The 14,291-nt window shown below is 34.6% G+C and overlaps 1 protein-coding gene across 1 annotated transcript in view; it reads right to left on the bottom strand.

Annotated features, from left to right (window-relative positions):
- Positions 1 to 14,291, bottom strand: part of LOC149784233 (MAM and LDL-receptor class A domain-containing protein 1-like) — a 262,408-nt gene that overhangs the window by 129,247 nt on the left and 118,870 nt on the right. The window contains exon 28 of the mRNA XM_089932965.1: positions 1,976 to 2,144. Within this exon, the coding sequence (XP_089789091.1) occupies positions 1,976 to 2,144 (169 nt within the window). The remainder of the gene's footprint in view (positions 1 to 1,975; positions 2,145 to 14,291) is intronic.

Raw genomic sequence — 14,291 nt, 5'->3', positions numbered from 1 at the left:
ATCTCAAATACACTTGGCAATTGTGTCTCAAATACACTTGGCAGTTGTTTCTCAAATACACTTGGAATACCACCTGGCATAAGAACATATTGAAACATATTCAAGTTATGAGCCAGCGCCAACACACGAATTTGTAATTTAGTAATGACCTAAATTTAGTTGACAAGAAGAGTACACATTTGTACCAGACACCAAATTGCATTTTAAGATGATGATTGTGTTTTGAGCTACAGTTATATCAGTGCAAAATTTGTCCATGAATCAAACAAGAATAACACAAAGGGAACATGACATGCCTTTCTCATCATCTACTGTGTCACTGACTTCTGAACTATGGAGCTGACATGTGTATGATAATGTGTGGATATGAGTAAAATTTCATCTATATATTTGTCCAAACGTTAACAGCTTGGAAAAGGAAGCAGGTGACTGGCTTATGGTATCTCCTGTTATGTCTGAGACCTTGACAGAGGGCATGGCTACAGTATGTATCAATGTGCCAAATTGTGATGTATAACTGGTTAAAATTAAATAAAATATCTTGAATGTTTCAAAAGTTATAATACAGGCATTAGGATATGAGTCGCATAATTATATTTGTCATTGTGTTGATCTTGACCTTGAGTCTGAGATGGCTGGTTTGGTATACAACACACCAACTATACATAGCTTACAAACAGCTAAAGCTTCAATAATATATCTGAAGTGGTTCAAAGGTCATACTTCATACAATGATACAAGCATAATTTTCCATTACCACAGCCTTGATCTTAAGGCTCTGGTAGAGTTGCATGGATTTGGAATGCAACACAGCAACTGTACATCATCTACAACTAGCTAAATATTCATTAAGTATTTAAATAGACATACTAAATACAATGCTACCAAACACTGCGACACTGTCATTGCTGTGGTCTTGATTGTCATGAAGCAGATTTGTTTATGGAATGTAACATAGTATCTCAAATTGACAAAAGGTTTATTAAAATATATGCAGCAGTTCAAAGGTACAATTTGAACAGGGTAAAAGACCCATGTGACCATAGCCTTAAGGCATAAAATTGAGTTAATGTATTGCGACACTGTCTATTCAAGATATATGCTTTGGCAAAGTTTCATAGAAATCTCTCCAACCAGTACAAGAGTCCTAGGTCAAACACACAAATATCAAAATACAGATACACATGCTGAAAAAAGGACAAGCCCATAATGCAAAAACCTGCAGGGTTTAAGATAAGGGTCTCAAACTCAAACCACCCTGAGGACTGCATGAGGGCATTTTCGATGGCCCAAGGGCCTCACTACCTTTGTTATTACTTATGACACACTGTGACACCAATCATTTTGCAGGCAACAGGATACAGCTTGGCAGGCTGACTGTGGGACATGGACCACATGTTTGAGACCCCTGGTTGAAGATGAACATACAATAACTAAGACGTATTGTGATCCCCATCTCTGCCTAGTGGTTAGAGCATCTGCTTCAGATGTGAGAGGTCATGGGTTTGATCCCCAGCCAAGTCATATTAAAGACTTATACAATATGGTACTAACAGTTGCCTCGATAGGCACTCAGCATTAAGAGGTTAGTGTTAGGACTGATCGGCCTGGTGTCAGGATAATGTGACATGTCTGTGGCATGATGCCCCAGTGCTAGACATCACTATAAACTGCTATACTCAGACATTGTAGAGATATGATAGAAAAATGATTAAAGCTACATTAAAAATCTAAACCACACACACACACCCCACACCTCTTAAATTCCCTTCTCATAAGCTTTGGCAACTCACATAATACAATAACTGTTTTATTTTTATTTGAAGCAATAGATCAGTAATATCAAATATGATTTTTTCTCTGCCAATGAGGACTGGCAGGCTTAATAAAAAATGTTCATCAATAAATTGCCAATGCATTCTTCATGTAACAGGACATTCTATGACCTAAGCAAATATTCACTTATTTCCTGTACCTGAATCCTAATTCAAAGCAAAAGGTTGCAGCAGATAAGAAGTTGAGATTGTAACTTTTGTCACAGATAGTTCCCCATGTTCCATTCACCAAAACTTCCAGTCTGCCTGAGTACTCCGAGTTTCCATTCATAAGCCGAATACTCTCTATCACTGGTCTGCTGCCACCATCTATTCAGGCAAAATGAAAACATATATGAATTACATGTTCTTGGATAATTCAAAACCTTTTGCCTTTTTACTTAGAAACTACCATAGCCATATCTGAGCATGTCATTTACCTGTAAATTTTGTTACTTTTTAATAATTTTACTATCTGAACACCCAAATGACCTCAAAAAATTTGCAAAAGTTTTCGTTTTTATTAACCTATAAATGCATCCATTGGACACTATGTCCTGATGCTCTCTGCCTTATTTGAATGAGTGGTACAAGTAGGAAAGATTTTTGTTTCTATTGGTTCTGTGATACTTTTACCAGATTACTGACTATGTAATGTTGTGCCCTTTCCAATGAAGCAGCCAACCTGGACTGGTCTGAGAGGGTATTGAACTTGTCGTACCGGCCCTGGTCCACTGACTTGGAGTGTCTTTGGAAAGGAGAAATAACTTTCATTTCCTCATCATGTTATGGTGCAACAAGACTGGTCAAATGTATACAAGTATGTCTAAGAATGGAAAATTAATTTCAATTGAAAACTAGAGACCCATGCAGGGCCGGGATTGCTCTCCTGGATAACATACATTCCATTTCTTAAAGTTAAATTTTTAATGATAGATAAACAAAGGGCTCTATCCTTCTTCTACTACTTATGTTTCAAGATCATTATCATTTTCATTACTGCACCACTTATCTACTACTATCTGATTCATGTAACATATAACAACTGAAAAAACATGCAACATGCCTGTAACAGATGTGAAATATGATAAAAGGTAAATTATAATATAACTTTATATACAGGTGAAACAAATCAAATGATTTACAAGCCATGACAGAACCAAAAAGATCAATCTTACATAGCAACAAACTCCAAGTTCTTGACAATATGAACCTCTTGTGACAAAATTCTTGACAATGTGAACCTTAATATGCCTGTCATCACAAACTTCTTGACCATGTGAAACTTAATATGACCTCTCATCCCAAATGTCTTGACAATGTGAAACTTAATATGACCTATCACAAACTTCTTGACCATGAGAAACTTAATATGACCTGTCATCACAAACTTCTATTTTTTCCCTGAAAAAACTTGTCCTCTTAAATAATTCTGGGACAAGGACAGTTATCAAAATTTACATAGAATTCAAGCACTGAAATATTATCTTCTGTGATTCAACAAAGAACTGTTGACACATCAATACGACCATGACCACAGCATACGTCATCACCTTCCATTTTGGATTTCATCAGGATTCGAACTCAGTTTGATTAGGACTATTATTACTAGGACTTCTAATTTTTAATTCTTGGATTATTCTTGGATTATTTTTGGATTTGATTCGTAGAACCGTAAGTTCTTTTTCTCATTTTTACCTTGTTTTTCTAGGAAATAAATTATTTGTTAAATTTTATAAAGCTTGTTGTCTTTGCTCTTTTCTTGTTATGTTTATTTTGAGCCTAAATGTAACAAACTTAATATGACCTGTCATCACAAACTTCTTGACCACGTGAAACTTATGACCTGTCCTCACAAACCTCTTGACCATGTGAAACTTAATATGACCTGTCATCACAAACATCTTGACAATGTGAAACTTAATACATGTTTATGCTTGTTTAATTTTTCTAAAATGCAACTTAGGCTCAATGACAACAGGTCACCCTTCAAACAGATCTGACATGCAATTATACACCCTGGAGGATGAAGGACAAATTGGCCTTTTATAGCCAGAAAAGAGGGGGGGGCAGTCGATATAACAGTAAGTATATATTGTAAGAAGCCAATTATTTGTTGGTTCCTAGAGGTTCTGTGTAAGCAGATTCCATTGTATATCAACAGATTTGCAAGTAACTCACCTGGAACTGTTGGAGTTGGTTCTAAACTTGTAAATAATAATTATCATAATCACAATCATAGTAATAACGATAATAATTCTTTAATAATAATAATAGTAATAATGTAGTTATATGTAACATATTCAAATGGGTATATGATGATGATAATAATAGTAATAAAGCATATATAGTTATATGTAACATACTCAAATGGATATATGATGATGATAATAATAATAGTAATAAAGTATATATAGCTATATGTAACATACTCAAATGGGTATATCACGATGATAATAATAATAATAATAGTAATAATGCATATGTAGTCATATGGACAATGTTCTTTTGCATACCAGGGCCCAGCAATGTGGAACGAATTGCCTACTGAACTTAGACACACAGATACAGTGATCCCATTCAAGAGTGCTCTCAAAACTCACGTATTTCAACTGCAAGAACAAACTTAAAGACCTAATAATGTTTTCTATCTTAAATATTTTCAGCATGTTTTAAATTTTTCTAATTTCATGTTTTTGTTTTTGTAATGATTATACAGTGTGACCCTGCCATAATGCACCCCACGATAATGAAAATTCGCATGTAATGCAGTCGTGTCATGGCAACCAAAATTTTGTATATTCATTCGCACATGAAAAAATATTTTTTGTTCAAAGTACGTAAAATAGTGTATAAAAAATTTATTATCATGTTGAGGAAGAGATCACATATGAATTCAAATATAATGTGATCGTGGCGTGGTTCCTAAAGTTTTAAATACATGAACATTTTTCTCGCACCAGTAAAAAATATTGTTTTTAAGTAATAGAAAAAGTGAGTAAAACATTTATTATCATCTTGGGGAAGAGTTTGCATATGAATTTGAATATAATACAATCATGGTGTAGCTTCTGAAATTTAACAATTTCACCAGGTTCTTGAAATGTTATGCCAAAATAAACATTATCAGAAATGTTACTTATTACTGATCCATGAGTAATGCCAGTAAGTCATCCTTGTGATTGTCTTTAATTAATTCTGTATGCAATCGTTGCTCAAACAATAGCCGACATGTGTTTCTTCTTTAACTGCATACAAAACAAAGCAGCAGACAGTGCAGTAGTTCACAAAAGATTCTCACAATTTAATAAACATCAAAAAAACGAAAGACGCCAACATGTTCGCTGCACATGGTGGTGTTATTAGATGCAATCAGTTGACAGTAATTAATGTCTGCTTTATTATTACCTAGAAATTGAAAGGGTATGAAATTGTAGATGCGTCCAATTTTTTTAATATAAAAGTGACTAGTGACCACTGCAGGCCTACTGCACTTAGTTCTTGAGTTATGCATGTGTATGGTGTTTGCTTATGAACTCGTTATTAATTTCCTATTTTTTATAAAAATATTTTACCATTATGGAAAAGCAAGTTCACAAACACAAGTGATTCTCTCCACTTTGTGCAATGATTAGTATACAAGTTTTCACACTTTTCTTTCCATATTCACAAAATCTGAAGTAAAAGTTATATGCACGCTGAAAGCATGTGTTGTCTGGTAATTATTCTTGCTGTAATGGTTTAAACAAATAGATGTACAAGTATTAATTATTGGAAATTACAATGGATAAATGTACACAGAAATGCATATGAGAAAATTATAACAGTATGAAATTTGTACATACACTGTTCATAGACCCTGGAACACAATGAACCATATACATGCTTCATCTTTCTTAACCTAATTTGGCTGTTAATTTTTCCCATTGAATTCAGACACATATGATCTGTAACAAAATTATTCAATAGTTTAAATATGTATACAATTTTTGCAATGGAATTGCATGTATTATAGATTAACTGCAAGCCACGACAGTACGATATCAGATGTCAAGTAAACGGTGTTCATACTCCGTTCATGCTATTATTAGATGTTGAATTCAGACACAATGATCTGGGACAAAATTAATGTGTGCAATTTTTTAATGGAATTACATGCATTATGGATGAACTGCATGCCACAATGGCACAGTAGTAACTGGTGTTGATACCCTTAGTTTCATCATATACAAACCTGCCAACCCTGACAAGTCCGTCTCAGTAAGGCAGTTTTACATTAATGTGCAATGAAATATCAATAACTGCTATTGTAAAGCTGGAAAACATAATTAAAAATTTGACACATTGACAATAAACATTCAACTGAAAAGTTTGTAAAGTACGCATTGACTTTATTTACCACTAGTACAGCTGCACGAGTTCTAGTTCCAAACCCTATGCAACTCAATGGCTTGTTGCTATCTCTCAACTTGACATAATTCTTGGAAATTCTATTCCATTTCACATGACAATGGCAATCATATCGATGAGCCCATTCTAAGTAAACTATTGGCTTTGGTTACATAAAAAAGAGCCAAATTATGGTTAATCATCAATTTAAAGATCTTATTGATATGCTATTCCAAAGCAAATTTCCCTGAAAGCAAATGAATGTTTGGGTTCACTAGATAGGGATGCCTGTTCTAGGTCAGTTAAGAGCAATACATGTTTGAAATACAAATCAAATGTGCTGTTTTAGGTACAAGCTAAATGCACTCAAAATCATAAAGGTTCATGTTGAGATATTCAAAGATTTGGAAAATATCAAACATTCTCAAAGAAGTAAGCAACACTGCGTTGTGAGTATTGATGATACTATAAGACTTATCTTCAGATACCAAATAATCTAAGTAAGAAATAATTGTTATATCAGAGACACAAAAGGGATTAATTTCCCTAATCTTACACCAAAAACTTTTCCATGCCAAATTATACTGTTTAGTTGTTCCTGTGCTCCACGCATTATTAATGATGTCAACAGCTGTTGTTGGAAGTCCTTGGTTTTGGAGCAATCTCCTGATACAGTCAGTGTGACTAAAGATAGGGTCTTCCCTAGAGGATGAGTTTGACCATTGTGTAGAAGTGTAAGTATATGTTTGTGCCTTTGAAGTAATAGGGAGAGAATTTAAACATGATAAGAATCATTACAAGAATAAAGGAAACCAGAATTACGATGTCCAATGTGGAACAATTAAGAATGCTTTACTAACATTATCAACAATAATTTTATTCAATATTTTTCCAAAAAGATCAAAAAGGGGGAAAAATATATGAGAACAAACCCTGCCAGGAGAATGAAAAGGCATCAATTTTAAAAGCACCTGATTCTGGAAACCATGACATGAACTTCTTTAACTGACAGTTTAATCATGATGCAAAAAGATCTATGTCTGGAACAAAAGTCTGTGCATACAATCTTTGAAAAATTCCTTTCTTTAGCATGCATTCACTGGAGTCAGAAAAGTTCATGGACAGAAAATCTGCCTGTACGTTTTGTTTGCCAGCAATATGTACTGCAAATATGAATATTTCCCTTTCCAAGCACCATTTCCAATCCTGTCTAGCTAGCTGATCCAATTGAATCGATGCCATTCTACCCATATTATTAATATATGAGATAGCACATAATGTTGGCTCAATATGAACATTTTTGTGATCTGAATGAGAAGCGTGTAAGGCGTTAAGAAATTGCTAACAACTCTAGGTCATTTACAGACAAAATTGGTCTCACTCTTGTCCCATCTACCAGAGACTGATCTACCTGAATCAAGTTCATATTAGCTCCCCATCCTGAGAGTGATGCATCAGTTTGAATAGTAAAAGCAATCTTGTCTTGTCTGATAGATTTTCCATTCCTGTCTGCCACAATTAGATAACACCATTTAAGTTCCTGGACACTTTGTGGAGATAACTGTACTGTACTATCAAAATTTTTGTTTTCACTAAGGCCTTTTATTTTATCATGTTCCAAATACCTGTATTCATTGAGTCTTCCAGGATTGCATAAAAAGCATTAATAAGCATTCCAATAAATAATGCCAACTCTTGTACTCTAACATACTTTCTATCAACGAGCGTCTTGGCAAAAACACAAATCTTTTCCACTTTTTCTTCAATAAGACAAACCTTAAACTGTACAGTCTAACACAAAACCAAAAAACGTAATTTGTTGAGATGGAATCTTAGCACTGAGTTTTCGAGATTGATAGTGAAATCAAGAGACTTTAATGTCTCAATCATAGTCTATGTGTGTTCAAATTCAATGCGTCAACAATATAATAGGAACACCTAATGCAATGTTGTCTAAACCACGCATAAATGGGTTTAAGATCTTCGTGAAAGCTCTTGGAGCAGAGGAAAGCCCAAATGGTAAACAAGCAAACTGAAAACGTTGACCATTCCAAATAAACTTTAAGAACTTCTGATAATCTATTTGTATTGGAATGCTAAAATAAGCATCCTTTAGATCAATAGAAGCAAAGAAATCATTTTTCTAGATGTGATCTAAAACAATCTGAAATGTTTCTTGCTTGAAATGTTCATAAGGAACAAATTTATTCAACTGTTTCAGGTTAATAACTTGACAAATTTTTTCATTAGTTTTGGGAACAATAAAAATGTTCGAAAGAAATTGATTACTCTCACATGTAGATGGAACTATGGAATTGCACTGATTTCATTGGTTATAATGGTTCTCTGCTCATTTTGGAGAAAAGGACAGGAAAGGCATGAAATCAAACTCTATTTCGTACCCTGAAACTGTTTACAAAATCCACGAATCACAAGTAAAATTATTCCATATAGCAATACAGTGTTTAAGTTTTCCCAGAGAACTTACCTCTATAGATTTTAATTTGTGGGCTTGCTTGGGGGACTAGTATAGGCGAGTCTCCTTCCTCTATTGGAATTTTGGTTATTGATACCTGTTTGTATTTTGAGCACTATAAGGTTGAGATCTAAATCTTGCCCTCTGATTGAAACCTGGACCTCATACAGGTCCACTACCTCTAGCACGACAGTCTCTATTTAAACCTCTTTAAATTTGGGCTAAAATTCCTTTTACAAGTTGTGATGCTGATGTTACACCAGCAGCAGATGTTGCAACCAGTGTCACATCTTTTAACTTCCTTGGCCACATCATCCCCAAATAGCATGTATGTTAGGGGGATATGCATATTACAGAGATTGGAATATTTCCTTTTCAAATGTGGTGGAATCATATACCTCCTTGTGAGGGAGACATGATATTGCACCTGACTCACAAGGGTAATAGCATCTGAAATTAAGGTCATTGCTTCTTCATTAGTGGCAGTCTTTGACTTCAGTAATTCTGCTAATTGGACAACTGGCATATGGCCTGCATCAACAAGATTTTGTATATCCCTAAAGGCTTTGCAATATAAGAGAGAATTCTTTTGCTAAGGCCATTCCAAATTTTTTGATTGACAAGTCGGGGGCCCAACTTATAACAATTTTCTGGGATTGTGTACTTCTGAAGGATACCACATAAAAAAGTGCATGCAGTATTAACCCTTTACCTCATAGAGGATATGGCTTTTTAGCCCTTCGATACACATGTAGCAAAGTTACTGAGTGCAGTGCACTATAAAAAGAACACCTGTTACCTATTCGACTCCATACACATAGGCCTGCTTTTAAACTGTTAATCAGTGTAGTGTATGTTAGGTTTAACAGCAATTTTAACCATTTTACATTTTTGGTACTCTTATGTCACATTTTTAGGCTCGAATAAACAGTAACACAAGAAAGAGTGAAAACAACAAGATTTTTAAAAAAAACACAATAATTTATTTCCTTGGGAAAAATTTCTGTAAAAATGAAAAAATATGAACTTATGGTTTTATAGAATCAAATCCAAAAATAATCCGAGAATTATCGAAGAATAAAATTTTTGAAGTCCTAATAACAAAATGTTCTAATGATTTCAAGTTTGAATCCTGACGAAGAATCCAAGATGGAAGACAATGATGTATGCCGCAATCTGTAGTGTTGAAGTCTACAGTTCATTGTAGAAACAAGAATCATCACTCCAGTTTCTGATAGCTGAATAAATATTTATAAAAAACTGTTCTTGTTCCACATGAGCACACATATTTTCCAGAAAAATAACAGAATTAATCCTTTTGAATCCAAGTAATTTGAAATAACTCCAAACCAAGTAAGCTGAAATACATCCAAACAGCACAACATACAACTAACAGTTTAACAGCCCAGCTTCTACTGAGATTAATTCTCCAAAACATGGGTTATATGGGCTTTCTAAAATGTAAACAAGGGTCATGTGATCATCTTCTGGAAGTTTATAGAAGCAAGTACTTGTTACAGATCATGTTTATGCAGTGTGACCCTGAAGAAAACCAATCATTTTTACTTTAAGAAGTAAAAAATAAAACAATTGTTTACATCTTAAAGAGAAAAGTCCCATCATGACCTTGGAAACAACCAATCAGTTTAAAATAAAATAGAACTTGTTTACGAAGGTTGCTACAAATTCTAAAACAAGGTCAGAATTTAGATCAACATCTGGTGTTTATAAACTAACAGTCATGGTCAAACTATTTTCTGAAAAAGTATCATCTCTAGTGAACAAATTTATAATTCATGTAATGAAAAATAAAAAAAAATAAAAACTGTCAAACAATTAAATTGAAATAAATATATAATGGTCATTCACAGCAATGAATCAGGTATCTAATAGGGGATTTTCCCCAAAGGTGGCATTATGAAAACCCACTAAAATGGCTGATGTTTACAGCAGGTATCAAAAAGAGCTTGTATGTGAATTGGGTAGTACCATCCAAAGGTACCTGCATGCAAATCAGGTAGAGGTGTCTAAAGGTGCTTGTATGCGAATGGAGTAGACAGTGCTGTCCAAACCCACAGGCTGATTTTAAATGGCCCATCAGAGCTCGAACAGTTATATATAGTTGCTTTTCAGTTTTATGCTGTGGCTCTCAGCTTCAAGAAAAATATTTTTCTGTGGCCCATGGTGTCAAAAAGGTTGGACAGCTCTGAGGTAAAGGGTTAATCAGTTCTGCTAAGGATTTAGTTATTGGCTCTCATTTTTGGAGTTTTCAGTTTGGGTAACTGTCACATATTATCAACATTGCTAGCAGAAATACAGTTCTAATCAGGTTGTAAAAACATCAAACAATGCCCCATTTATCTTTCCACTCAAAGAAATTTGCTTGAGTGGTCTACTTATATCACCCTCTGCTGGGGTAACATCAACATTGCTATATGGTCCTTCATTTTCAACCTCTACATGTAATTCAAGTAAACATTCACCTAAAAGGGCATCAATTTCATTGTCATCTGCCATAACAGGCTGCATTTAATTTAGGTCCAATTTTTTTATATACAAAAGCTCAATATCATTTTGTGTCCATTTATTTATGTCTATGAGACTGAACGTCCTTGACTGTCCGACATTTTTTGCTATTTTGGTCGCCATAACAGGCTTTCATTTTGCCACTTTCTGAACTTTAATCACAACAAACTTCAATTTATTTCTCTTTATTTTTCTGTTTTTATGGCTTCTTATCTCCTCTCTCTTTTGAGGAACTTTCCTCAGCTTCTCAAGAGGCTGCAATATTCTCAGACCCAAAACCTGAAACTTCCCAGAAGGCTTCAAGGTCAGTCCTCTTCAGTAGCCATTACAAATAAACATAAAGAAACGATGACAAATAACTATAGCTTGGACTATGTCCTAAGCTGGCTACAAGACCACCTCAATACCAAATATATGCTTATTATTGAATTTACTCCTCCGCTACAATGCCAGAATAACTATGAGATACCTCATGTGGGTGACTTGTTTATATAGGATACTTCAGGTGACACATCATGTGACTGATAAAAAAGTTTTTTTTTTCTTTAAAGAGTGCCTGTTTCTGCCAATGACAGAGTAACATGCCATATACCGGTACACCGCTCCCTCGATAACTCGCGCCCAGATAACTCGCGATCCCGCTTATAAAGCGTGTCCGTCTTCACTCCTAATTTTTTCCAAAGAAAATGTATTTAAAATATCTTTAAAATATGCAGAACATGAAAAAATTATGATAAGAACTGATAAATTAAGCCTTGATACATTGCTCGTTTTATCATCGAAAATGGTGATTAATGCCCGTAAAAATATAATCCATATTTTGAAATTTGCAAGTTCTAAAGAAGAATTAATTTAAGAGATCTCGAAAACGCTTAATTACGCATATTTGGATGCCAATTTTTGATCTGGGACGCAGAAAATCACTGAGGCGGGAGTCCTCCGTACACATGTAATAGGTGCACGGGAAAATTCAAAGATTTGCCGGTCCTGTTTCAGCCACCTGCTTTGTGGGAAAATGTGTTGATCAGTTAACTGTGCTGATATTTACAATGACAGAATTCAGTGACTGAAAGACTCTTTGATGTACTGTTGCCATTTTATAAGAGTACATAAAAAAAAAAAAAGAACATGATGTAACAGCTAGGCGGCTAGTTCAAAGGCTTTGACTAGCAGCTGTGTGAGAAAATGTACTGATATTTAGTGACTGAATTCAGAAGCAGAAAGACCCAGTTTTAAAATCCTAGCGAGACCTCTGTTTAAAGATATCATATATTATGTAAGTTTTTATGATAAATAGTTGTCAGTATACTGTAAATAAACAGTCTGATGATATAGCGATCAATGAAAACTTCTGGTAAATGCTAACAGGTGGCAACAGAGAATGAAATAAACACCAATTAAACGTCTTCCTGTGTGAAAGTCACGTTCTAATCCTTTAATTCCGTTTCAGTGTAAACATTATAATCACAACATATTCTGTTCACTGAAAACATGAAAAGAGTCAATCGACCGTCACATCGAAACCCGTGAGTACTTCTGTGAGAACCTAATTACATGTACATGCCAGCTTTGTTTTGATCAACAACTTGAGGAAGTGTTTGTTGCATTAAAAAAAAAATCGATTACAAGAGACCTCGGGTGCTGGATTAAGGGTCTTGGAGCTGCCTTTGATGTAAAGCAAAACAGTAACAGCGACAACGACGATGATAGTGACTTCGAATGTTTCAGTGAAACTGATGTCATTAATGCCGAGGCTGTTTGGGAGAAATTCATACAGACTCATGGTCCTGAGATGGGCGTTTCTCTTGATGATATGGAGGAGTGGATTTGTGCTGACAATGATTGCCCCGCAGCCGAATACATGTCAGATGAAACTATAATTATTTCTATAGTGAACAAATTTGCAGCAGAAGACGATTCTGACTGGAGTAACACAAGTGTTGAAAGTGATGCAGACGCAGATGTTGCACCCCCCACCCGTCTGCACAGGAAGCAATCAAATATTTTGATATTGCCATAACGTGGCTGGAGACCCAAAATGTTGACTACATAAAGCTCATGCAGTTGAGAAATCTGAGGGATTTTGTTCGGCGGCAGAGAAACCAAGAGTAACACACACACACAAAAATAACTGATTTTTTCAAAAAGTGAATTGATATTTGTCAAGCGTGGCACAAACGGCAAGTATTAACTTGTTCTAATTTACGTTGTTTTAAATTTGTAGACCAATTAAATATGTTAGTACTGATTAACCCTTGTTTTTATTGTTTTCCATTTTACTTCTATCACATTCAAATCTATTTATCTATCTATCGTTCAATCGACACTGTTTCTCGAAAAGAGTCGATCTTTTGTATATAAAAAAAAATGTCTAATTTGGATCAAACAATAAAACTAGAGTGTATCCAATTCAACATAAAAATTAGTGATGTAGTACACAATGTGTGAAGTGGTACACATGTTAAGCAAACGGAAACCACGTGGAATAATGTTTTCGATGATCGCCTCAATATACTGTAATTTATCCTGAAATTAATGTTGTCCTATGAGGAAATAATAAAGTACACCATTATGAAGAGATATTTATTAACAGTTAATCTCAGAACAATTATAAAGTGAGTATTCAACAGTAAAATCTGCCTACCCCTCCCCTTATTTCTCCGTTATGTCGTCAATTACTTTATTGGTTTTGGGCTTATTTATAGGTCCCTCGATAACTCGCGCCTCACTTATAATGTGGTCGATGTTTCTGGACCCCGATGTGCATGAGTTATCAAGGGAGTGGTGTGTACATGTGAGGCCAAAGACCTTACGGAAAATAATGTAAACTCATCTTTGATTTTATCTTCCCTTGTGAAGAGTAGGTGAAATAACTCTGTCTTCATTCTGCATTCCTTAAGCACTGAAGAATGCTACTGGAAATGTATTTTAGCATGAAAAATTATTAATAAAAACATTATTTCTTTTGTGAAAAATGCTGTAGTAAAAGAATAATGTCCATGCTGTGATCTTCGACTCTAAATCAAATGTACCTAAAAATCTTCAATTTACAAACTTGCAAATACTGCATGTTTTAAAGAGAGAGA

The sequence above is a fragment of the Sinohyriopsis cumingii genome, chromosome 14 (assembly GCF_028554795.1).
Source record: "Sinohyriopsis cumingii isolate HCF-2022 chromosome 14, ASM2855479v2, whole genome shotgun sequence".
Taxonomy (NCBI): Eukaryota; Metazoa; Mollusca; class Bivalvia; order Unionida; family Unionidae; genus Sinohyriopsis; species Sinohyriopsis cumingii.
The sequence above is the reverse complement of the archived record's forward strand: the minus strand, read 5'-3'. Positions and strand labels throughout refer to the sequence as shown.